A 23,097-nucleotide genomic window follows, 5' to 3' on the forward strand; every position below is an offset into this window, starting at 1 on the left:
ATACGTTAGTAAAGAGAGGTATTTTTATCATAATCCATAAATTATGATAGGTGGGACAGTGCACCTAAGAAAAAAATGGACTTTTTAGAGAAGGGTCTTTCTGACTCTGCAGAGGGCGCCAGCTGGGTTTTCCCACACTAGTTGAACACTAGGCTGCAAAGACGGTAACTTGGGCTTTCTGACGGGAGTCAACGCAGTGCTGCGCTTCCTCCGTGTGTGGCGCTGAGTGTACTTACCTCACTTGCCCAGCGTGTCCTTTCTCCTCCATAGGTCTGCCGCAAATTCCGAGACGAAGCCACGTGCAAGGACACCTGCCCCCCACTCATGCTCTACAACCCCACCACGTACCAGATGGATGTGAACCCCGAGGGCAAATACAGCTTTGGTGCCACCTGCGTGAAGAAGTGTCCCCGTGAGTCCTCCTCTGTGGGCCCTCTGACTGGTCAGGCATCCTTGTCCCACTCTGTCTCCTGCTGAGCCCTGGAGTATCCCATCTTGGAGAGTCTTTGGGTGGATGTGTTTGCCTTGCTTGGGGGAGGCGACCCTGTGCCTGTCCAGGCGCAGAGGCGAGGGGCTGGCTTGCTACTGAGGAGCGGGCAGGTGGTGGCCATCTCCACCCATGGGGGCTGCTCAGTGCACAGGGCAGATCTTGGTGGCCAGGCCACCTCACAGGAGAAACACCTGCTGCTCAGCCCTCACCACTCATCCAGCAGCCACAGCCATGGGTATTCAGTTGTCTGCTGGGCACAAAGCCGTGGGCATGTCACTGTTTAGTGCTTGTGCCAAGCAGGTATTTAATAGACCGAAATCAGAGAGTCTATCAGAAGACCTGCCTTCTTGAGTGGTTAAAACTCTAGTGAAAGTTATGCCTCTTAGGAGTATTGCAGAGGTTTTGTTTTTGTTTTTATTTTGTTTTGTTTTAATGGTTTGGGTTTGAGTTTTGCTTGTTTGTACTTACATTTGTACTGGTGGCTCCAGGGTTTAGGGAAATTGTGACATAAAATAATTCCTGACAGAGAAAGCAAAACTTTGTCTAATGAAAGAGTTTTAGAAGCCACTCTTGATCTCTAGAAGGGGAGATTAACTGAGAAAAAAAAATTGAAAGAACAATTATGAGGGGGAGATTTTACCCTGCCAGATTTGTGTACATGAAAAATTTTACACTCTGTATGGGAAAAAAAGAAAACACAAAATAATAAGCCATTATAAGGTAAATGACAAACAAAGCTAAATAAAAATGTGCCACAGTGATGACACAGATATATCTTTGACATAGGGCTTAATAGAGCTTTAAAATCCATAGGAAAACACTTCGAGCCTGAGACACCAAGAGCAGACGGTTCACAGAAGAATCACCAAGGTCCTATAAATATTTTTGAGGATCTTCTTGGGGAACTTAAAACAGGAACAGGCCAGGCACAGTGGCTCATTGGCTCATGCCTTTAATCCCAGCACTTTGGGAGACTGAAGGGGCTGGATTGCCTGAGGTCAGGAGTTTGGGACCAGCCTGGCCAACAGGGTGAAACCTTGTCTCTACTAAAAATACAAAAATTAGCCGGGCGTGGTGGCGCACGCCTGTAATCACAGCTGCTCAGGAGGCTGAGGCAGGAGAATTGCTTTAACCCAGGAGGCGGAGGTTGCAGTGAGCTGAGATCACACCACTGCACTCCAGCCTGGGTGATAGAGCAAGACTCCATCTCAAACAAACAAAAGAGGAAGACATTGAGCTCCTAAAAATAACACAGAAGTCTGCTATTAATACAAATGAATTACTTTAAAGGTGAGAGCAGGCGGAGGAGAGGGCTGAGGTGCCTGCTGGGACGCAAAACAGCTGGCCCCTCATGGGACCCAGTGTTTCCTGCCATGATGAAACACCTGTATTGTCCACATTGAGGCCTAGAATGTTATTAAACTCTTGAACAGGATTCCTTTTCTATTTGCAACCTTTCATTCTTTGTCCTTAAAGTAAATAAAGCCAAAGGAGGATGGAGCCTTTCCATCATCCCTCAAGAGGACCTGGACCGCCTGTATGAGGCCCGAGCACCTGGTGCCACCATCATCACCTTCCTTTCATGCTCTCTTCCCCAGGTAATTATGTGGTGACAGATCACGGCTCGTGCGTCCGAGCCTGTGGGGCCGACAGCTATGAGATGGAGGAAGACGGCGTCCGCAAGTGTAAGAAGTGCGAAGGGCCTTGCCGCAAAGGTAGGAAGCCCGCCGGTGTGCGGACGAGGCTTGTTCTCGGCTGCTCAGGCTGGGCTCTCATGCCACCTCCAAAGGAACACATCTTCCTCTTCTCATTAAAAAACAACTATACATATCGTTTCTTTAAAACAGAAGATAAAGCTGTAAAGCCAGGTTAGGCAATGGGAAGGCACTGAAGGTTGTGACGGGGTGGGGGGCTCTGATGAGAACAGCCACAGAGCCAGCCCCGCTCAGCAGCTGCCAGGTGCCCAGCCCTGGGGAGAATCCAGGGGAGGCAGAGCTGGAAGCAGTACAGCTCCAAGCGGCCCATGGGAAATAATGAGGAGAACGCAAGGTCAGTGTGAGGTGACAGGGATGGCATCTCCTACACCGTCGTAGCCCCAAAGTGTGCTATAGGTCCTGGTGTCCCCCCTTCCCGCCTGCACTCTCCCCAGCCCCTTCAGTGTTTGTTGAGTGAATGAAGGATGATGTGGCAGTGGCGGTTCCGGTGACCGGAATTCCTTCCTGCTTCCCTCTGCCTGTGGATCCCCAGCTATTCTTAATCCAACAAATGTGAACGGAATACACGTCTCTCTTATCTCTGCAGTGTGTAACGGAATAGGTATTGGTGAATTTAAAGACACACTCTCCATAAATGCTACGAATATTAAACACTTCAAAAACTGCACCTCCATCAGTGGCGATCTCCACATCCTGCCGGTGGCATTTAGGGGGTGAGTCACAGGTTCAGTTGCTTGTATAGAGAAAAACAAAATCTGCCTTTTTAACTGGTAGAGATTGGTGATCAATAATCACCCTGTTGTTTGTTTCAGTGACTCCTTCACACATACTCCGCCTCTGGATCCACAGGAACTGGATATTCTGAAAACCGTAAAGGAAATCACAGGTTTGAGCTGAATTCTCACATGAATATAAATGGGAAATCAGTGTTTTAGAGAGAGAACTTTTCGACATATTTCCTTCTCCCTTGGAATAAAAACATTTCTTCTGAAATTTTACCGTTAATGGCTGATGTTTTGATATTTTTCAAAAGTGCAGTTTCTCCTGCAGGCAAAAGGGGACACGTTAAGCCCAGGCTTGGGTCATTCACTGCGGTGTAAACACGCTTTCTCCCTCCCGCCCGGCCCCAGCCAGCTGCCTTGGTGGCCCATAACCCCTGCGGGTAGAGGGAGGGGACAGGGGTAGGTGACAGGCAGCCTGGGCCTCAGGCTTTTGAAACTGGACGCCAGAGCCTTGTGGGGCCACGGGCAAGCCTCGGGTCTATGACTGCCGCCTGAGCTCCGCTTCCTTCCTCTCTAAAATGGGAAGATTAGACCAAAATAACAAGACTGTTTTAAGGTTGGAATCAAATAAGGAAAATCTGTAAAGCTCCTTGTATGTGATACCAGATCCACAATTGGCAGATAATCGCAGCAGGAGCCTCTTCGGGGTAATCAGATACGCGGCGCAGCAGGGGTCGCAGGGCCACAGCCAGGGGGGCGGCGGGAGACATGCGGAATCGCTGCGGGAGGCGGGAGGCAGCTGTGAACTCTGGCTCGGCCTGCTTCCGCCCATGCGCATGCACACTCAGAGAAGATGATAATGAAAAAGAAAGCAAACCCAATTTTCCCACTTACTGTTCATATAATACAGAGTCCCTGAGAGTCTAGAGTAATGTCTCATACAAAAAAGAAACTCCTACGTGGTGTGTGTCTGAGTCTTTCTTCTGCCTTACAGGGTTTTTGCTGATTCAGGCTTGGCCTGAAAACAGGACGGACCTCCATGCTTTTGAGAACCTAGAAATCATACGCGGCAGGACCAAGCAACAGTAAGTTGACCACAGCCAAAGCCTGGTAGATTACATTTGCCTTTTTAGTTGGAAATTAGGCTTAACAGGAGAATTGCTAAGATAGGGCACAGAGCTCCGGCATCTCTCGCCGGCATTCCCAAATGCTGTCTCACATGAGCAGGCACAGGGAGCAAGACTGCACGACCATTGGCACAGGCTGTCCGCTAAACCACAGACTTCTCAGCGCTCGCCAGTGCTTCTGCTTCTGTGTCCACTCCAGATCCCACATTGCACTTAGTTGTCAAATCTTTTCAGTCCATTTCTAACCTATATTAGCTCCTGTGTCTTTCCTTGTCTTTCATGGCCTTGACACTTATAAAACGTGTGGGTCAGGTACTTTGCAGACTGTCTAACCATGTCTGTTCAGCTGGTGTTTTCTCAGGATGCAATTGAGGTTATGCACATCTTATCACAGGGACCAGAGAGACTTTTTAGCACCACTCTTCAAGAATTTCCACTTTTTCAGCTTTGACAGTGGAATAGACATGCAGGTGCTCACACACAAGCATCTTTAATATGGTAATGGTAATCATCAGTTTAGTGGTGTGGAGGAGGAGATGGGAATCTCTTAGTGAAACCCACCTTGGAAGCAGCCTCGTTATGAGAACTGCTGCCCCTACTTGACTCCTAAAGCACTAGATAATACTGTGCAACGTTAAAGAGAATAAGAGTGCGTGAAATATGCATTGCCTCCCATAAACTCCCTTGGCTCTGAATCTCTGATACTAAATATGTGGCTACCGTTGCTTCCCAGAAAGGCCTTTTTGCTCTGAATTCTCTGGAATGCTTTCTTTGACCAAGATTCTTATAAAAATAAGAGATTTAGAGCAAATTTCTTGGATTCCTGGTATGAGCCAGTTGGCTTAGTTGTAGGGATTTAAACAAGATAAGGGTTACTTACTTTTCACATTTAATGAGAAGTCTGGTGATTCCAGCTCCTACTGAGACAGGGTGGCCACAGGTTCCAGGGCGTGACTCACTGAGGCCCCAGACCTGCCCTGCAAGGAAAACCTGGCTCTGTCCTGGTGTCCTGGCCTCCCTGGGCATATGTGGGGGAGAATTCCTAATGGTATTGGTTACAGGCTCCTATGCGAGACCATTCATCTGTGTAGGAGAAAGGAAAAAGATGGGGGAAAGAAGAGCAGCAGGGAGAGGAGAAGCCTCTGGATGCTACTCTAACCCCCTGCCATCCAGCACCTGAACATCAGTCTCTTCATCCAGTGCTCTCAGCTGGCCCAGCCCCAGCCTGGGATCAGATGAGAGCTTCCTGCAAATGCAGATCTCTTTCCTGTGGCTCCTTCTCAATTACAGACAGCTCCTCCACAAGGTGCACTCTGGCCTTGTGCTCCCTCCCCAAACCAGCCCAGCCCTCCCAGCCTGCATCATCGTGGTCCTGCAGGGGCTAGAGGTTCTCACACCCATCGTGGTCTGGCAGAGGCTGGTGGTTCTCACACCCATCGTGGTCCAGTGGGGCTAATGGTTCTCACGCCCATCGTGGTCCGGCAGGGGCTTAGTGGTTCTTATACCCATCGTGGTTCAGGAGGGGCTAGTGGTTCTCACACCCATCGTAGTCTGGCTGGGGCTAGAGTTTTTCACACCCATCGTGGTCCTGCAGGGGCTAGTGGTTCTCATACCCATCGTGGTCTGGCTGGGGCTAGTGGTTCTCATGTCCACCGCGTGCTTTCCTGCTCCTCCAGGTGGCTGAGGACATCCCCCCTTCGGTCAGAATGACTTCCATCCAGTCATCTGATATACACATTGGACCACCCAATAGCGTCCTAGTGTCATGTTGGATGGTGAAGAAAATGCCACAGTTCCTGCTTTCAGGGCCTCACAACCTTGGGCATAGCTTTTTGGAGGAAGGCCCAGGCATCCCTCCCAGACCTGTTCAGAGGCCCCTGCTCTTTGCTTCCATGTTGCCCACACTCACTGTGCTCTTCACACCGGCTCAAAATGATCCGCTTACGGGGTTGTGTCACCACCAAATCAAGCGTCCTTGAGAGGAGGAAACATATTTAACCTGCACAGAATTTGGGACAGAGAACCTCTAGTGTTTGTTCAATAAATATATGAATGGATAGAGGGACAGGTTGGGTGGTGGATAGATGGATGAACCCACACCTTTGAAGTGTATTTGGCTGTTTGAGAGGTTAGAATATGTTCTCAATTTCCAGGCAAAATGAAAATGGAGAAAATATAGTGACATTAAGGCATTTTATTCATCCTCCCCATCTGCCACTGGGTTAAAGATACTAATTAAACAAGGAACTATCTTTTGCCTGGAGGAACTTAAAAAACACCTGCAGTTTTCAAAAGTTGCAGTGTGTGCCTCCCACAGCATGACCTACCATCATTGGAAAGCAGTTTGTAGTCAATCAAAGGTGGTCTGGAAAAACAAAGTTTTCAGGGATACATTGTTTTCATAATTTTTCACCACATGATTTTTCTTCTCTCCAATGTAGTGGTCAGTTTTCTCTTGCGGTCGTCAGCCTGAACATAACATCCTTGGGATTACGCTCCCTCAAGGAGATAAGTGATGGAGATGTGATAATTTCAGGAAACAAAAATTTGTGCTATGCAAATACAATAAACTGGAAAAAACTGTTTGGGACCTCCGGTCAGAAAACCAAAATTATAAGCAACAGAGGTGAAAACAGCTGCAGTAAGTCACCTCTTTCTGTTTTGTTTATGGAGTTGGTTCTAAAGGGTCCTTTATTTGTATTTAGAATATTGAAGGGCTATTCCCATTTAAATTACTTTTTTCAGTTCTTAAGAAGCAAATTAAAATCTTAAGATTCCTAATTGTGAAATTACCATGTGAATTCCATTAAAACTTTTTCCAGATCATTACCATTCAATGGGATGAATTTACCCTGAGGTTTAGGCTACCAATTATTTGTAATTTAAGTAACTAAATTTAGTATTAGTTATATTACCTTTTAGTTGTAGCTCACTCTCTGCTCATTTCAGCCTGTAAAGACTACAGCTACACACATACACACACAGAGGAATGGAATGAGCACTTTACATCAACACTTCCTGTTCTGGCTCTGGAGCCTCAGCTTTTGAAGCTCGTGAGAGCCTGGCCTGTGCTGGGCCTTGGCCACGGGCAGCGTCAGCTTTGAGTCAAGTGCTGGTCTGGCCTCCCTAGCTTTGAGGCCCCTGTCAATTCCCTTAATCTGTTTAGGCTTTGGCTTCCTCATCCATAAAATGGAGATATGAATGATTCCTATGCCGTAGTGCTTTGAGAGAATTCAGTGAAATTCTGTGTGTAAAACCCTTCCATGGTGCCTAGCACACAGACACAGCCAGTGGCCCAATGGCTCCTATCAGCTGTGGGATTTGTCATCAGAACACCACCAGCTCTGCTCCAGGCTGCCCTGGGTACCATCAAAACACACCCTGTGCCCAGTAGCACCTGCCCCTCTGCACGCCTGGCTTCTTCAGCAGGGGCAGTGGCCGTGGGAGCACAGAAAACATGGAGTCCCATCTGGTTTAATTGATGCCATTGCCAAAGGGGAGGACTCACGGCACTCACTCTCGGGTGCCAGGGTGCCTGGCTCCCACCAGGAGGAAGACCTGTCCTCCACTGTCAGGCACATTTCAGTCTTCCCAGCAGCCAGCACAACTGCTTTGTCCTTCCAGTCACGGTCGGCCTCTGGGAAGCCCAGTCTGTGTCCTCCTCCTTCAGGGGTACCCAGCATGTCTGTGTCACCCAAGGTCATGGAGCACAGGGCCGCTTCCGGGAAGGTGCCGTCTCCTCTGGCCCCTCGGGTCCCTGCTCTGTCACTGACTGCTGTGACCCACTCTGTCTCCGCAGAGGCCACAGGCCAGGTCTGCCATGCCTTGTGCTCCCCCGAGGGCTGCTGGGGCCCGGAGCCCAGGGACTGCGTCTCTTGCCGGAATGTCAGCCGAGGCAGGGAATGCGTGGACAAGTGCAACATTCTGGAGGGGTAGGAGGTTATTTCTTTAATCCCCTTGCTTTGATCAAAAATAAGGCTCCAGGTTGTTGTTATAGCTTTACAGGCATTCTGTTTGATTTTCTCTTCCTTTTATTCTTTGCCCTTGGCTTTTGGAGGTTTTGGGGTTTTCTGTGGGGAGACAGGAAGTTGTTTGATTGCTTTATTTTTGGCAAATTTAAGCACAATAGGAAATAAGCAAGTATTATTGCCTAATATAATCCAATAATTTATAGAATCTCTTTTCCTGGAAGTATCTTAAATTTTTCTAAGCTACAAAAAGTTCCTAAGACAAATGAGACAGTCATCAGTGGTTCATCTAGCCAACACCGTGGCCATTTGGGCTTTTCTTTGTAGTGCCCGATTCCTGGTGTGTGAAAATAAATTAACACAAATTATATTGCCAAGTTAATATCTGTTTTATGTGCCCCCAGCATGTGTTGAACATCAAACAGTACCAGGGACTTTAAATATATCCACAGACAAAGAAATAATTCATAATGATGCTTGTTGAATTTAGTTGCAATCAATAAAAAGTGCAGTTTGTGAATGCTCTGAGGCTCTTGATATTGACGTAAGGCTTTGAATGACAAATGAGGACAAAACATAAATAGGAAAGTAAAACTGAAGGATAGAGGCCAAGGCCATGTTTTAGAAGATTTAAAGAAAAAGGGAAATTTGGTGAGCACCATAGGAATTACAGATGGCTGTAGGAAATCTTCCTGTTTTACTCTCTGGGCATGGACCACAGCTTGGATCCAGAAATATTTAGGAGCAGGATAAGAGGACCAAGTTCAATTCTATAGGAATCCTTTAGCTAATAGGCTCAGAACAAATCACATAATTGATAGTGCTGCTTCAACTTCAAGTAAGGAATATTGATGCAATCCTTACGGCTACAAATGGACAGTGGTCTCATGTTTTCAGTTTTCAAGTGTTTCTTAAGAGGCAAGGTGATGAAAACGCCCACCTGGGGAGCCCCATGTCCTTCCATTAGTGTAGAGAAACCTGGTGTCCAGCAGCACCTGCTCCCTCTGCAAGCCCAGCCCCCTTCAGCAAGGGCAGTGACCCAGAGCAGAAGCACAGAAGACATAACCCTGTATCACATTTTGTTTAATTGGTGCCATTGATCAAAGGGGAGAATGAAAGGCACACACTTTTTTGTTGTTTTTTGAGACAGAGTCTCACGCCATCACCCAGGCTGGAGTGCAGTGATGTGATCTCAACTCACTGCAACCTCTGTCCCCTGAGTTCAGGTGATTCTCCTGCCTCAGCCTCCCAAGTAGCTGGAATTACAGGTGTGCACCACCATGTCCAGCTAATTTTTTGTAGTTTTAGTAGAGACGGGGTTTCACCATGTTGGCCAGGCTGGTCTCAAACTCCTGATCTCAAGTGATCTGCCCGCCTCGGCCTCCCAAAGTGTTGGGATTATAGGCATAAGCCACTGCGCCTGGCCAAGGCACACACTTTTGAGAATAAACACTCCTTGTTCGCTGCTGCAGGGTAGAACTATGCTTGACTACCCGGCAGAGTCCAGTCTTACTGACAAACAGCCATACATCTGTTCTGTCTTTTCAATCAAACATCAGCTTCTTGCTTAACATTGATGTGTACATCTTGAGGGATGTCAAAATACTGTAAGCTGAGTTTTTCATACCTGTGTTCCACACTCACCGTTTTTAGTAATAACCATTGAGCGAGTTCATTCTCCCTCCTTCCTTTTTCTATCACTTAATCTAAAATTATCATTTTTCCAGCTTAATTTTGATAACCATGAATCTGGTATTAGAGGCAGGGAACACCTCCTCAGGACTATCTTTTCTTTTATCATTTGGCTTGCTTACCCAATATGCAAAAACTATGCTGTAGAAAAAGCAGAAAAGATATCTTGATTATGAATGAAGCTCCTGTGTTTACTCAGAGAGGAGATGACCCAGGATTCAGTTAACAAAATCAGCTGATTATATTACTATATAGTCCTGGAGTCCCAACTCCTTGACCATTACCTCAAGTTATTTGGAATTTTGAAGAGGTGATTTGTGTTCCTGCAACAATGTCTCAGGGGTGGGCTGACGGGTTTCCTCTTCCTCCTCTCAGCGAGCCAAGGGAGTTTGTGGAGAACTCTGAGTGCATACAGTGCCACCCAGAGTGCCTGCCTCAGGCCATGAACATCACCTGCACAGGACGGGTAAGAGCCCCTTGCTGCTATCCACGTCCATTTCATGGGAAGGGCCTTCACAGAAGCCGAACAGTGACGATGGCCCAGGGCATCCTGTGTGGGCAGGACGGCCATCAGAGCCACTTCCCAGAGGAGACGGCAGGCTCTGACAGCGCTGTCCGGGCAGGGTGTCGGTGACATTAGCACACACATTAGCCTGCGATGAACATTCACTCTTTCTGCTGACACCCCCAACCTTATCTAAGCTTATCAAATCCTCACATTTAACGGCGGCTGTTTTCACCTGGTTTCCCCCATCCCTGACTTAGTCAGCATTGCTTTATCGCTTTCATCAAACATCCTCAAATTCTTAACATTTGTTTGTAATTAATTGAAGAATTTTTAAAGAAATTGCTAGCAAAACCTTTTAAACTGCACAGCTTTGTATCTATATGTTCAATAACGTATAGATACAATATTCTTTACAATAATCTTGTAAAGAATATGAGTGAGAATTCGGGCCCCTCTCACACCAAATGTCCTGATGTTGTTAATTCTCAATGTTATTACATAGGGAGCTCTGTTTTCTTGTGAGCTTCAACAGCCAGTTCTAAATCTACTAACTGAAAACATTTTTTAGACATTCTCTAAATTGGGCAGAAGATGACAGGACTGTGTTTTGAGGGACAGGCTGCCAGCGTGGCTGCTTACAAAGTAAAGACTTGGTTTATAGGTTTACATGGTGTTGGGTTAAATTTCCATCATTAAAATAATTGGCGATATTGACATAGTCATCTAATTGTGCTGGCTCTGGGCACACACAGCCTTTGAGTGGACAAAACCGACATGAGAGAACTTAGCCAAGGGGAAAGCCTTTCCCTGCTGGTTTTATTTCTGCTACTTCTGAAGTGTGGGGCACACAACCTGAGCAGTGCTTTTATTTGAGTCCCAATGCTTTTATTTGAGTTTTGCAAGGTTATTCCAAGTTTTACAAATAGAAGGTAGCGTATGACTCAGTCCTTGATATGCCAACCACTGCACAGAGACTTGCCACCTTCCTGTCACTGGAGAAACACTCATGTGGGTTTTCTTAAATTTGCCTCCCTCTGAACTTCCCTTTAACTTCAAATATAATATGCAAGAAAGACTATCTGACCATAAATACACATTTGGGCCAATCAAGATGGTTTTGCCAAGGAAAGATGCCCACAATGGTTAAGCAGAATGCAATAATGTAGAGAATATCATTTCTTTCATGCTGGTGTATATCATATGCATTCAAAAACAGGGAGAACTTCTAAGCAACTGACAGTGACCATATCAAGCAGGTGCAATCACAGAATAACTAGTTTTCTCCTTTAAGAATTTTTCTATCATTTGGCTTTCCCCACTCACACACACTAAATATTTTAAGTAAAAATTTACTTCCATTTTGAAAGAGAAAAGAAAGAGACATGCATGAACATTTTTCTCCACCTTGGTGCAGGGACCAGACAACTGTATCCAGTGTGCCCACTACATTGACGGCCCCCACTGCGTCAAGACCTGCCCGGCAGGAGTCATGGGAGAAAACAACACCCTGGTCTGGAAGTACGCAGATGCCGGCCATGTGTGCCACCTGTGCCATCCAAACTGCACCTACGGGTGAGTGGAAAGTGAAGAACAGAACATTTCCTCTCTTGCAAATTCAGAGATCAAAAATGTCTCCCAAGTTTTCAGGCAACAAATTGCCGAGGTTTGTATTTGAGTCAGTTACTTAAGGTGTTTTGGTCCCACAGCCATGCCAGTAGCAACTTGCTTGTGAGCAGGCCTCAGTGCAGTGGGAATGACTCTGCCATGCACCGTGTCTCCGGCCAGGCCTGTGTTGTGCAATGCTGCACATCACAACAGGAGGGTAGGGGGACAAAAGAGCACAGGTCCTGGCAGCTGCCACCTCAGCCTGTCTCCAGGGGCTTTTGCATTTCTCTCCAGATTTCTAAGGTTAACATGGGGGTTAGCTGTTTTGCAATGAATAAAAGGTAACATTGCCTGGAATGTTGCTTAAAGACACTTTTTTAATTTAAGCTGTTGCTACTTAAATTGAAACTACTTTGGGCCAGAGGCAGTGGCTCACGCCTGTAATTCCAGCACTTTGGGAGGCCAAGGCAGGCAGATCACTTGAGGTCAGGAGTTCAAGACCAGCCTGGCCAACATGGTGAAACCCCATCTCTACTAAAAATACACCTGTAGTCCCAGCTACTCAGGAGGCTGAGGCAGGAGAATTGCTTGAACCCGGGAGGCAGAGGTTACAGTGAGCCAAGATCTCGCCACTGCACTCCAGCCTGAGCACCAAGAGCAAAACTCTGTCGCAAAAAAGCAAAAACAAAAAAAAACTACTTTGACTGGAATTAGCAGAAGCACTCTGATTGTGTGTATCTTATTTACTGGAATAATAAAGCTGTCAATCAAACTGGATCCCACTCAACAATCAGAAAGAGAAGTTGAGCTGTCATATAGTAGTTCACACTTACTTCTGTTTCTCAAAATCCTCAGCTTTGTTTGGAACTGTTACTCATTCTTTCTCTGAATCCATCTGTATGAGTTGTGTGCCCTTGGGCAAGGGTCTTACCTTCTCTGTGCCTCACTTTCTTTTCTGTAAATTGGGATAATAATGCTGCATAGCTCACAGGATTTTTATGACCATGAGTTAAGATATGTCATATACTTAAAATGGTGCCTGGAAAATGGTGAATACTGAGTCAATGATAGCATCATTGATGGTGGGATGGTGATGAGGAGGTGGGAGTCACAATGGTGGTGTTGATGGTGGTGATGGTGATGAGGAGGTGGGAGTCACAATGGTGGTGTTGATGGTGTTGATGGTGGTGAGGTGAGAGTCACAATGTTGGTGGTGTTGATGGTGGTGGTGGTGGTGAGGAGGTGGGAGTCACAATGGTGGCGGTGTTGGTGGTGAGGAGGTGGGAGTCACAATGGTGGTGGTGATGATGGTGTTGATGGTGGTGAGGAGGTGGGAGTCACAATGGTGGTGGTGTTGTTGGTGGTGATGGTGGTGAGGAGGTGGGAGTCACAATGGTGGTGGTGATGATGGTGTTGACGGTGGTGAGGAGGTGGGAGTCACAATGGTGGTGGTGATGATGGTGTTGACGGTGGTGATGAGGCGGGAGTCACAATGGTGTCGGTGGTGATGGTGGTGAGGAGGTGGGAGTCACAATGGTGGTGGTGACGAGGGTGGTGATGGTGATGAGGAAGTGGGAGTCACAATGGTGTCAGTGTTGATGGTGGTGATGGTGGTGAGGAGGTGGGAGTCACAATGGTGGTGGTGATGAGGGTGGTGATGGTGGTGAGGAGGTGGGAGTCACAATGGTGTCAGTGTTGATGGTGGTGAGGAAGTGGGAGTCACAATGGTGATGGTGATGATGGTGGTGGTGATGATGGTGTTGATGTTGGTGAGGAGGTGGGAGTCACAATGTTGGCGGTGTTGATGGTGGTGATGGTGGTGAGAAGATGGGAGTCACAATGGTGGTGGTGTTGGTGGTGATGGTGGTGAGGAGGTGGGAGTCACAATGTTGGCAGTGTTGATGGTGGTGATGGTGGTGAGGAGATGGGAGTCACAATGGTGGTGTTGATGGTGGTGATGGTGGTGAGGAGATGGGAGTCACAATGGTGGCGGTGTTGATGGTGGTGGTGTTGATGGTGGTGATGGTAGTGAGGAGGTGTGAGTCACAATGTTGGTGGTGTTGATGGTGGTGATGGTGGTGAGGAGGTGGGAGTCACAATGTTGGTGGTGATGATGGTGTTGCTGGTGGTGAGGAGGTGGGAGTCACAATGGTGTCAGTGTTGATGGTGGTGATGGTGGTGAGGAGATGGGAGTCACAATGGTGATGGTGATGATGGTGGTGGTGTTGATGGTGGTGATGGTAGTGAGGAGGTGTGAGTCACAATGTTGGTGGTGTTGATGGTGGTGATGGTGGTGAGGAGGTGGGAGTCACAGTGGTGGTGGTGATGATGGTGTTGATGGTGGTGATGGTAGTGAGGAGGTGTGAGTCACAATGTTGGTGGTGTTGATGGCGGTGATGGTAGTGAGGAGGTGGGAGTCACAGTGGTGGTGGTGATGATGGTGTTGACGGTGGTGAGGAGGTGGGAGTCACAATGGTGGTGGTGATGATGGTGTTGACGGTGGTGAGGAGGTGGGAGTCACAATGGTGGTGGTGATGATGGTGTTGATGGTGGTGAGGAGGTGGGAGTCACAATGGTGGTGGTGATGATGGTGTTGATGGTGGTGAGGAGGTGGGAGTCACAATGGTGGTGGTGTTGATGGTGGTGATGGTAGTGAGGAGGTGTGAGTCACAATGTTGGTGGTGTTGATGGTGGTGATGGTGGTGAGGAGGTGGGAGTCACAGTGGTGGTGGTGATGATGGTGTTGATGGTGGTGATGGTAGTGAGGAGGTGTGAGTCACAATGTTGGTGGTGTTGATGGTGGTGTTGGTGGTGAGGAGGTGGGAGTCACAGTGGCGGTGGTGATGATGGTGTTGACGGTGGTGAGGAGGTGGGAGTCACAATGGTGGTGGTGATGATGGTGTTGACGGTGGTGAGGAGGTGGGAGTCACAATGGTGGTGGTGATGATGGTGTTGATGGTGGTGAGGAGGTGGGAGTCACAATGGTGGTGGTGATGATGGTGTTGATGGTGGTGAGGAGGTGGGAGTCACAATGGTGGTGGTGATGATGGTGTTGCTGGTGGTGAGGAGGTGGGAGTCACAATGGTGGCAGTGTTGATGGTGGTGAGGAGGTGGGAGTCACAGTGGTGGTGGTGTTGATGGTGGTGATGGTGGTGAGGAGGTGAGAGTCACAATGGTAGTGGTGATGATGGTGTTGGTGGTGAGGAGGTGGGAGTCACAGTGGTGGTGGCGATGATGGTGGTGATGGTGGTGAGGACATGGGAGTAACAATAGTGGCAGTGACGGTGATTGAGACATGATGATGATGTGTCAACTTTCTAGGAAAACAATCATATAATCTCCAACAGTGATATCTTAATATCTTTTCCAAAAGTATCATATCATATTATAAGGGCCAATTTTCCAGAATAATATCAGACATAATGACAGTGGACATCAGAGCTTGGCATCTAAAGGTAATGGGAATAGCTCTAATGTCTCAGCGTGAAAAACAACATTTGCTATTAGTCTGAGATACTGATTATCTAGTTAAGGAAGTACTCATCTATACCTAGTTTTTAACTGTTTTTTAAAATCTGGAATTGATTTTGAATTTTAACAAATATTTCCCTGGGAACAATGTAAGATTCTTCATATTTTCGCCTTCGGGTATACCAACATGCCAGCTCTGTTGGCCACTTTGTGAGCTCGATGAAGCATGGTATAAAAGATGCTTTGCTAGTGTTTCACGTAATCTATTTCTATAAGCAATTTTGGAGCTAAGCCTCTGAAACAGAATTATATTATCTGTATAGAATAAATGTTTTATCTTCCCCCTTTTCTTTCTTCTGGAATAGATGTGCATCAGTATCTCTGCGTCAATATCTCTACGTCAGTATCTCTGTGTCAGTGAGCATATGTTGCTGGGCTTACGGGAGGTCCAGAAAGTGATTGGGTTTTGGCATTTTCAATACACTTACTTTGTATAAGAAATAGTTTGCCAAATATAGAAAGAGGGGATTTAGTCAAGATTTAAATTAAAAATGTTAGTGGTCATTTTTCTAATGTCTTTCTATTTTTTCCCAGGTCCTAATAAATCTTCACTGTCTGACTTTAGTCTCCCACTAAAACTGCATTTCCTTTCTACAATTTCAGTTTCTCCCTTTGCTTCAAATAAAGTCCCAATGCTATTCATTTGACATATGGAATTTTATAAATATTTTCTTTAGTATGTGTGATTACATTCCTGATTCTGAGCCTTTTTAGATGAGTATATAGTTTGATATAATCTTGTTATTGCCACCTGTGTCTTCTCCCAAAGCCATTAATTATATAGGAATTACACGATAGAAATGGGTTTAATTTTTAAAATACAGCCAAATGTTGATGAGAGGGAAATTTTTTTAATTTCTTTGAGTATTTATGATGTGCACAACATTCCTGAATATACTGTCTCTCTCATTTCTCAGATGGGATGTATTGCCTTCTCCATTTCTATTGTTAAAGAAACACTTACAGGGGTTTCTTTAACAACTTGTGAACAGCAGCATCAGAGCCCAGACTACAGCATAAGCAGCTGCTGATTCCAAAAGCCCCACCTTCCAACCGGGCAGGTGCAGCCACCCAGACGAGGGGGAGGGACCCTGGAGGACTAGCTATTTCTTTTTTTTTTTTTTTTCAAGACGGAGTCTCGTTCTGTCACCCTGGCTGGAGTGCAGTGCCATGATCTCGGCTCACTGCAACCTCCACCTCCCAGGTTCAAGCAATTCTCCTGCTTCAGCCTCCCAAGTAGCTGGGATTACAGACACCTGCCACCACGCCTGGCTAATTTTTGTATTTTTAGTACAGACAGGGTTTCACCATGTTGGCCAGGCTTGTCTTGATCTCCTGACAGGTGATCCACACACCTTGGCCTCCCAAAGTGCTGAGATTACAGGCGTGAGCCACCGCGCCCAGCGGGAATATCTATTTTTAAATGGAACTGTGTTTTCATAGCACACGGTGAGGAGAAAGTTGCTTTGAAATCTTTATCCTAATAAACCAAATAATATGAAATTATGCCTATTTTAATTATATGTAACAAAGTTTAGTTACTGCTATAATTGCAAATATGTATAAATTCCTTACCAAAAAAAAAGAATCAAGTGGGGGACAGAGAATAATTTTTCTGACAGAATTAAATCACATGCTATAGCCTGCTTGAGTTCATACCCAATAGTCATTTCTGCAGAGTTACCGAGGGCCTTATCAGCGTCAGCAGGAGCCCTTCGCCTTCTGACGCTCTCACATCCTTCTCTCCTGCAGCCCTGTCCTGCCACTGTCCTTGTCCAGCTTCTCTTCAAGGGTCAACTGGTCTACCTTTCCCTACAAGTCTGTCACAGCTTCTCGTTAGCAATCCCTATGGTTGCCCAAAAGCATTTTCAGAGGCTGCATAAGACTCTGCATCTTGTAGAAAATTTGCAGTTTCAATCTGCCCTCCCTCTGCCAGGTGTTCCCATTGTATTGCATTCAGCAGGCAGGGAGCGACTGCTATTAGGTCTGTTCCTGAGTGACTGCTTTCTGTCTCAAACTGTTTGGTGTCTGTAGGAGGTAGTGGGGTGGGCAGTAACGAGGTCTCCTGTATATTCCACCCCTGTGAAACCTGTGTGTTTGGTTTATGAACTAAGTTCAAAAGCACCACAGGGGTAAGACTGTACTACATGACACCATGGAAAAGAGGGAGCACCCAGACGCCCAAATTAAGAAGAGCAGTGTAGAGAACAGAGAAACAGAGACCTGGAGAGCAGAGAGAGAAACAGTTAGGATCAGATTATAGTGTTAAACCAGGGCTCCCCAGGCCTCTCACATATTGAAATGTACTTGTCCATCTTTCCCCAGGCCAGGAAATGAGTCTCAAAGCCATGTTATTCTGCCTTTTTAAACTATCATCCTGTAATCAAAGTAATGATGGCAGCATGTCCCACCAGAGCGGGAGCCCAGCTGCTCAGGAGTCATGCTTAGGATGGATCCCTTCTCTTCTGCCATCAGAGTTTCAGCTGGGTTGGGGTGGATGCAGCCACCTCCATGCCTGGCCTTCTGTATCTGTGATCCTCACGGCCTCCTCCTGCCACTGAGCCTCATGCCTTCACGCGTCTCTTCCCCCCGCTTTTCGTTTCTGCCACCCCTGCACGTGGGCCGCCAGGTTCCCAAGAGTATCCTACCCATTTCCTTCCTTCCACTCCCTTTGCCAGTGCCTCTCACCCCAACTAGTAGTTAACCATCACCCCCAGGACTGACCTCTTCCTCCTCACTGCCAGATGATTGTTCAAAGCACAGAATTTGTCAGAAACCTGCAGGGACTCCATGCTGCCAGGCTTCTCCATAATTAGCATGGCCCCAGTCCATGCTTCTAGCCTTGGTTCCTTCTGCCCCTCTGTTTGAAATTCTAGAGCCAGCTGTGGGACAATTATCTGTGTCAAAAGCCAGATGTGAAAACATCTCAATAACAAACTGGCTGCTTTGTTCAATGCTAGAACAACGCCTGTCACAGAGTAGAAACTCAGAAATATTTGCTGAGTGAATGAACAAATGAATAAATGCATAATAAATAATTAACCACCAATCCAACATCCAGACACATTGTGATTTTAATTATTTAAGAGTAGTTTAGCATATATTGCTTATGATTTAATTAAAAATCTCCAAGAAATATGCCAAAGAAGTGGAATGAGAAAAATGTATATTTCTCTTTCACTTCCTACAGATGCACTGGGCCAGGTCTTGAAGGCTGTCCAACGAATGGGTGAGTGTTCACAGCTCTGTGTCACATGGACCTCGTCAAGAATGACCACACTGCTGTGGGTGAAGATGATGCTTTCCTGCGTTTCTGACTGTCCTCTGTCCTGATCAAGTTTCTATGGCTCTGGGCCAGCCTACCCTCAGCCAGGGTTCTGCAGAGACTGCCCAGCTGGTTCCACGTGGCTCCGCGTGCCAACTTTGTCTTCAGTGGAGGGAAAGTTGGACACGCAGTGCTGGGGCTGCTCCCTGCTCCGCCATTGCTCGATGCATGGCCTGCCTCTGAATTCCTTGGTTCCACTGGTTTTGCTAGGTCCTTCTCTGCCTCTAGCTCCTCTTTTTTTCTGTCCACTTACCCCATTGGTCCCATCACAAGCCTGTGTGTGAGTGGCCTTTCTGTTCGATGACAACCTCCAGCATAGGGGAGTGTTTCTCCTTGCTTTCTTTCCCAGACACACTGCCCAGCAAAGGCAAAAGGGCTTCCTTCAACATCAGCTCTGGCCAGTTTGCCAGAGCAAAGCCCTGAGAAAAGCAAGGTTGAAAAATCTTATTCAAACTCACCAGGAAAGAGTGGTGTTACCCTCGATGGCGTCTAGCCGGGAATCAGGGAATTATACGCCGAGCACCTGTTTGCCATTTTGGATGTTTCCAAACATGAACCAAACTTCCAGGCCCCTCTGCCATCTCTGGTAACATTTACAAAGTCCCTTCATCACCACTGCCCTTCCTTCATTTTGGCATGCTCCTCCGCCCCCTAGTTGGCAGCCATAGCTCTCTCTCCTGCCACCAGTGTCACATGATCGAGGAAGAAGGTAACTTCGAAGAGACTGGGTCCCCTTCCACTCCCGTCTCTTCAGTGAGCTGCTAGGACACCCAGCAGAACTTCCCACTCCACACTGCAATCTCAGGGATCTTAGTCACGGGGCTTTCCACCACGTCTCCACCTGGAAACCAGTCATGGCCATTCCTTCTTACATCTGCTCTTTTCCATCTTTTTCTTCTCCTCCTGTTCACCCACGCTTACTCTTGTGGCACCCTATGGATATGCGCTCCATGGCAAATGATTCTTGATATCTTACGGTATTCTAGTGAGCTGGCACATGCGGCTTCTGGTTTCCTCTCTCTGGAACTGGACATGACCTCTGTGGGAGGGAGGATTAAATGCACCCTACAGTCTGAGGCTGCATGATGACATCACTCATCACAATGATGCTTTCTATGTCTGAATCCTATTCCTTTATAACCCCTTCCAAGCTCGTTCAGAAAGTATTTCACGCAATCTGTGTGCTCATCTTAAAAGCCAAGGACCCAGAGGAGTCTCAGCATTGCCAAAAGTTCCCTTCACCCAGCCTGGCCAGAGGCAGTGCCTGGTCCATGTGTATGGACTACGGCACTTCAATTGCATGGAAATACTCTTGGAATGAACAAAATACCAATCCGTGAAAAAGCATTATTGAAGTCTAAGTTATTTTTTGAATCATATTTTGTTAATCAACAAATTGAAAAATACTCATCATATGGAGAGGTCCAGATAAAGCCTCAATTTTAAAAAATGAGGAAAAGTGGGCCTGGTAGGGGACTGGGGAGAGTTTGAGAAAGTTGGAAACGTTGCCCTAGAAGCCTGTTTTTTCTCCTTTTAGAAGCTACATAGTATCTCACTTTCCAAGATCATTCTACAAGATGTCAGTGCACTGAAACATGCAGGGGCGTGTTGAGTGCCAAGGCCATGGAATCTGTCAGCAATCTCACCCTTCCTTGTTCCTCCACCTCATTCCAGGCCTAAGATCCCGTCCATTGCCACTGGGATGGTGGGGGCCCTCCTCTTGCTGCTGGTGGTGGCCCTGGGGATTGGCCTCTTCATGCGAAGGCGCCACATCATTCGGAAGCGCACGCTGCGGAGGCTGCTGCAGGAGAGGGAGGTGAGTGCCAGTCCTGGGTGCACTCAGGAGCCCTCGCACCCCGACAGGAACAAGGGCCAGCCCCGAGAACGGGCCATTAGCAGTTGTGTATGTTAGATACATAATTGTATTATGATGCAGAAAGAATCTCTGAATGTGCAGTTATACCCAGTTAGTGACATGTTGGTACATCCATCCGAGGAAACGGCAATGTTTCTAGGCTGCACCCTTCAATGTCCACAAAACTGTGTGGCATCTGCTTAGGACCCGGTGCCTGTGTGTGCATAGGAGGGAGGCCAGGAAGCCTGGCTGTTGATCCCATGCTGGCACTGTGGCGAAGGCGAGAGATTCCTGCTTTGGAAAACACCATTGTCCACACAGTGGCTTTGTCAATGATGGACTTCGCCACAGCCCAGTCCTGTGCTGGAAGCCATGTTCTCTGGAAAGAGCAACCCAGTGGCTCTTAAGCATAAGCACATGTGGTGTGCCCCAACCAAACGACCGCCATACATAACTTCCCTACTGGAGTTTTCAATCCAGCTAATAGGTGTGGAAACAGAAATAGAAATTGTGTTTGTTGAAAGGTAGCTGTTCAGTTAAAGAACACCTGTATCAGAGCCTGTGTTTCTACCAACTTCTGTCAAGCTCTGTAGAGAAGGCGTACATTTGTCCTTCCAAATGAGCTGGCAAGTGCCATGTCCTGGCACCCAAGCACATGCCATGGCTGCTGGTCCCCCCTGCTGGGCCACATCTGGCACTGCTTTCCAGCATGGTGAGGGCTGAGGGCACCCTTGTCTCTGTGTTCTTGTCACCCCCAGCTTGTGGAGCCTCTTACACCCAGTGGAGAAGCTCCCAACCAAGCTCTCTTGAGGATCTTGAAGGAAACTGAATTCAAAAAGATCAAAGTGCTGGGCTCTGGCGCGTTCGGCACGGTGTATAAGGTAAGGTCCCTGGGACAGGCCTCTGGGCTGGGCCGCAGGGCCCCTCATGGTCTGGTGGGGAGCCCAGAGTCCTTGCAAGCTGTATATTTCCATCATCTACTTTACTCTTTGTTTCACTGAGTGTTTGGGAAACTCCAGTGTTTTTCCCAAGTTATTGAGAGGAAATCTTTTATAACCACAGTAATCAGTGGTCCTGTGAGACCAATTCACAGACCAAAGGCATTTTTATGAAAGGGGCCATTGACCTTGCCATGGGGTGCAGCACAGGGCGGGAGGAGGGCCGCCTCTCACCGCACGGCATCAGAATGCAGCCCAGCTGAAACGGGCTCGTCTTCGTTTGCTTCTTCTAGATCCTCTTTGCATGAAATCTGATTTCAGTTAGGCCTAGACGCAGCATCATTAAATTCTGGATGAAATGATCCACACAGACTTTATAACAGGCTTTACAAGCTTGAGATTCTTTTATCTAAATAATCAGTGTGATTCGTGGAGCCCAACAGCTGCAGGGCTGTGGGGGCGTCATAGCCCCCACCAATATCAGCCTTAGGTGCGGCTCCACAGTCCCAGTGTCCCTCACCTTCGGGGTGCATCGCTGGTAACATCCACCCAGCTCACTGGGCAGCATGTGGCACCATCTCACAATTGCCAGTTAACGTCTTCCCTCTCTCTCTGTCATAGGGACTCTGGATCCCAGAAGGTGAGAAAGTTAAAATTCCCGTCGCTATCAAGGAATTAAGAGAAGCAACGTCTCCGAAAGCCAACAAGGAAATCCTCGATGTGAGTTTCTGCTTTGCTGTGTGGGGGTCCATGGCTCTGAACCTCAGGCCCACCTTTTCTCATGTCTGGCAGCTGCTCTGCTCTAGACCCTGCTCATCTCCACATCCTAAATGTTCACTTTCTATGTCTTTCCCTTTCTAGCTCTAATGGGTATAACTCCCTCCCCTTAGAGACAGCACTGGCCTCTCCCATGCTGGTATCCACCCCAAAAGGCTGGAAACAGGCAATCACTGGCATCTATCCAGCACTAGTTTCTTGACACGCATGATGAGTGAGTGCTCTTGGTGAGCCTGGAGCATGGGTATTGTTTTTGGTATTTTTTGGATGAAGAAATGGAGGCATAAAGAAATTGGCTGACCCTTATTTGGCTGGGATAGGATTTAAGCCCCTTGTTATTTCTGACTCTGAAACTTGCATTCAATTCACTCCACCAAGTTATCTCATCTTTGAAATGGCTTTTTTTAAAGGTGCCTAGAATATGATGGCATGCAGTCTATAAACTGTTGCCCACCTTCTGTACTTTCTCTCAAAATAATTCACATTTTTCTCCAGTGTCTGTTGATTGTTACTTTGTGGAATAAGTTCTTGGAAAATTCCACAAGATTATTGTTATCTTCTTACTACCAATTCTATTGAACTTTCTCCACCTTCTCTGGGCCTTCCCCAGCCAGTGGTGGGAAGATGCTGGCTGGAGTCTGACAGAGCCTCTTCTACACTGGCCTGGGCTTGCTGTGAGTTGGTGGAAACCTTTGCTCTTGTCCCAACACAGAGCAAGTGAAAGAGGAGGTCAAGGGGCTCAGGCAGCGAACTAGGGAAGCAGAATCAAGGAAAAGGAAAAATGGCTGACTTATTACCTCAAAACTCTAGAGAATTTAGTTGATCTTACAGCCAAGAAGGACAA

General features: G+C 47.1%; 1 protein-coding gene and 1 long non-coding RNA gene across 3 annotated transcripts in view; one reads left to right on the forward strand and one right to left on the reverse strand.

Moving 5' to 3' along the window:
- EGFR (epidermal growth factor receptor) overlaps positions 1-23,097 on the forward strand; it is a 200,227-nt gene that overhangs the window by 141,197 nt on the left and 35,933 nt on the right. The window contains exons 7-19 of one of the 2 annotated variants that reach the window (XM_031012805.3): positions 271-412; positions 2,089-2,205; positions 2,792-2,918; positions 3,018-3,091; positions 3,922-4,012; positions 6,496-6,695; positions 7,854-7,986; positions 10,090-10,180; positions 11,637-11,794; positions 18,549-18,587; positions 20,358-20,499; positions 21,297-21,419; positions 22,098-22,196. In XM_031012805.3, coding sequence (XP_030868665.1) covers positions 271-412; positions 2,089-2,205; positions 2,792-2,918; positions 3,018-3,091; positions 3,922-4,012; positions 6,496-6,695; positions 7,854-7,986; positions 10,090-10,180; positions 11,637-11,794; positions 18,549-18,587; positions 20,358-20,499; positions 21,297-21,419; positions 22,098-22,196 — 1,536 coding nt within the window. Of the gene's footprint in view, positions 1-270; positions 413-2,088; positions 2,206-2,791; positions 2,919-3,017; positions 3,092-3,921; positions 4,013-6,495; positions 6,696-7,853; positions 7,987-10,089; positions 10,181-11,636; positions 11,795-18,548; positions 18,588-20,220; positions 20,291-20,357; positions 20,500-21,296; positions 21,420-22,097; positions 22,197-23,097 lie in introns of those variants that run through there. The other variant, XM_031012808.3, reaches the window with a different exon arrangement.
- LOC129523677 (uncharacterized) lies at positions 2,874-14,624 on the reverse strand. Its single transcript, XR_008667255.2, has 2 exons — positions 12,759-14,624; positions 2,874-2,938 (listed from the first exon to the last, which is right to left on the reverse strand). It is a non-coding gene; the product is annotated as an uncharacterized lncRNA (long non-coding RNA).

This window comes from Gorilla gorilla, chromosome 6 (assembly GCF_029281585.2).
Source record: "Gorilla gorilla gorilla isolate KB3781 chromosome 6, NHGRI_mGorGor1-v2.1_pri, whole genome shotgun sequence".
Lineage (NCBI taxonomy): Eukaryota > Metazoa > Chordata > Mammalia > Primates > Hominidae > Gorilla > Gorilla gorilla.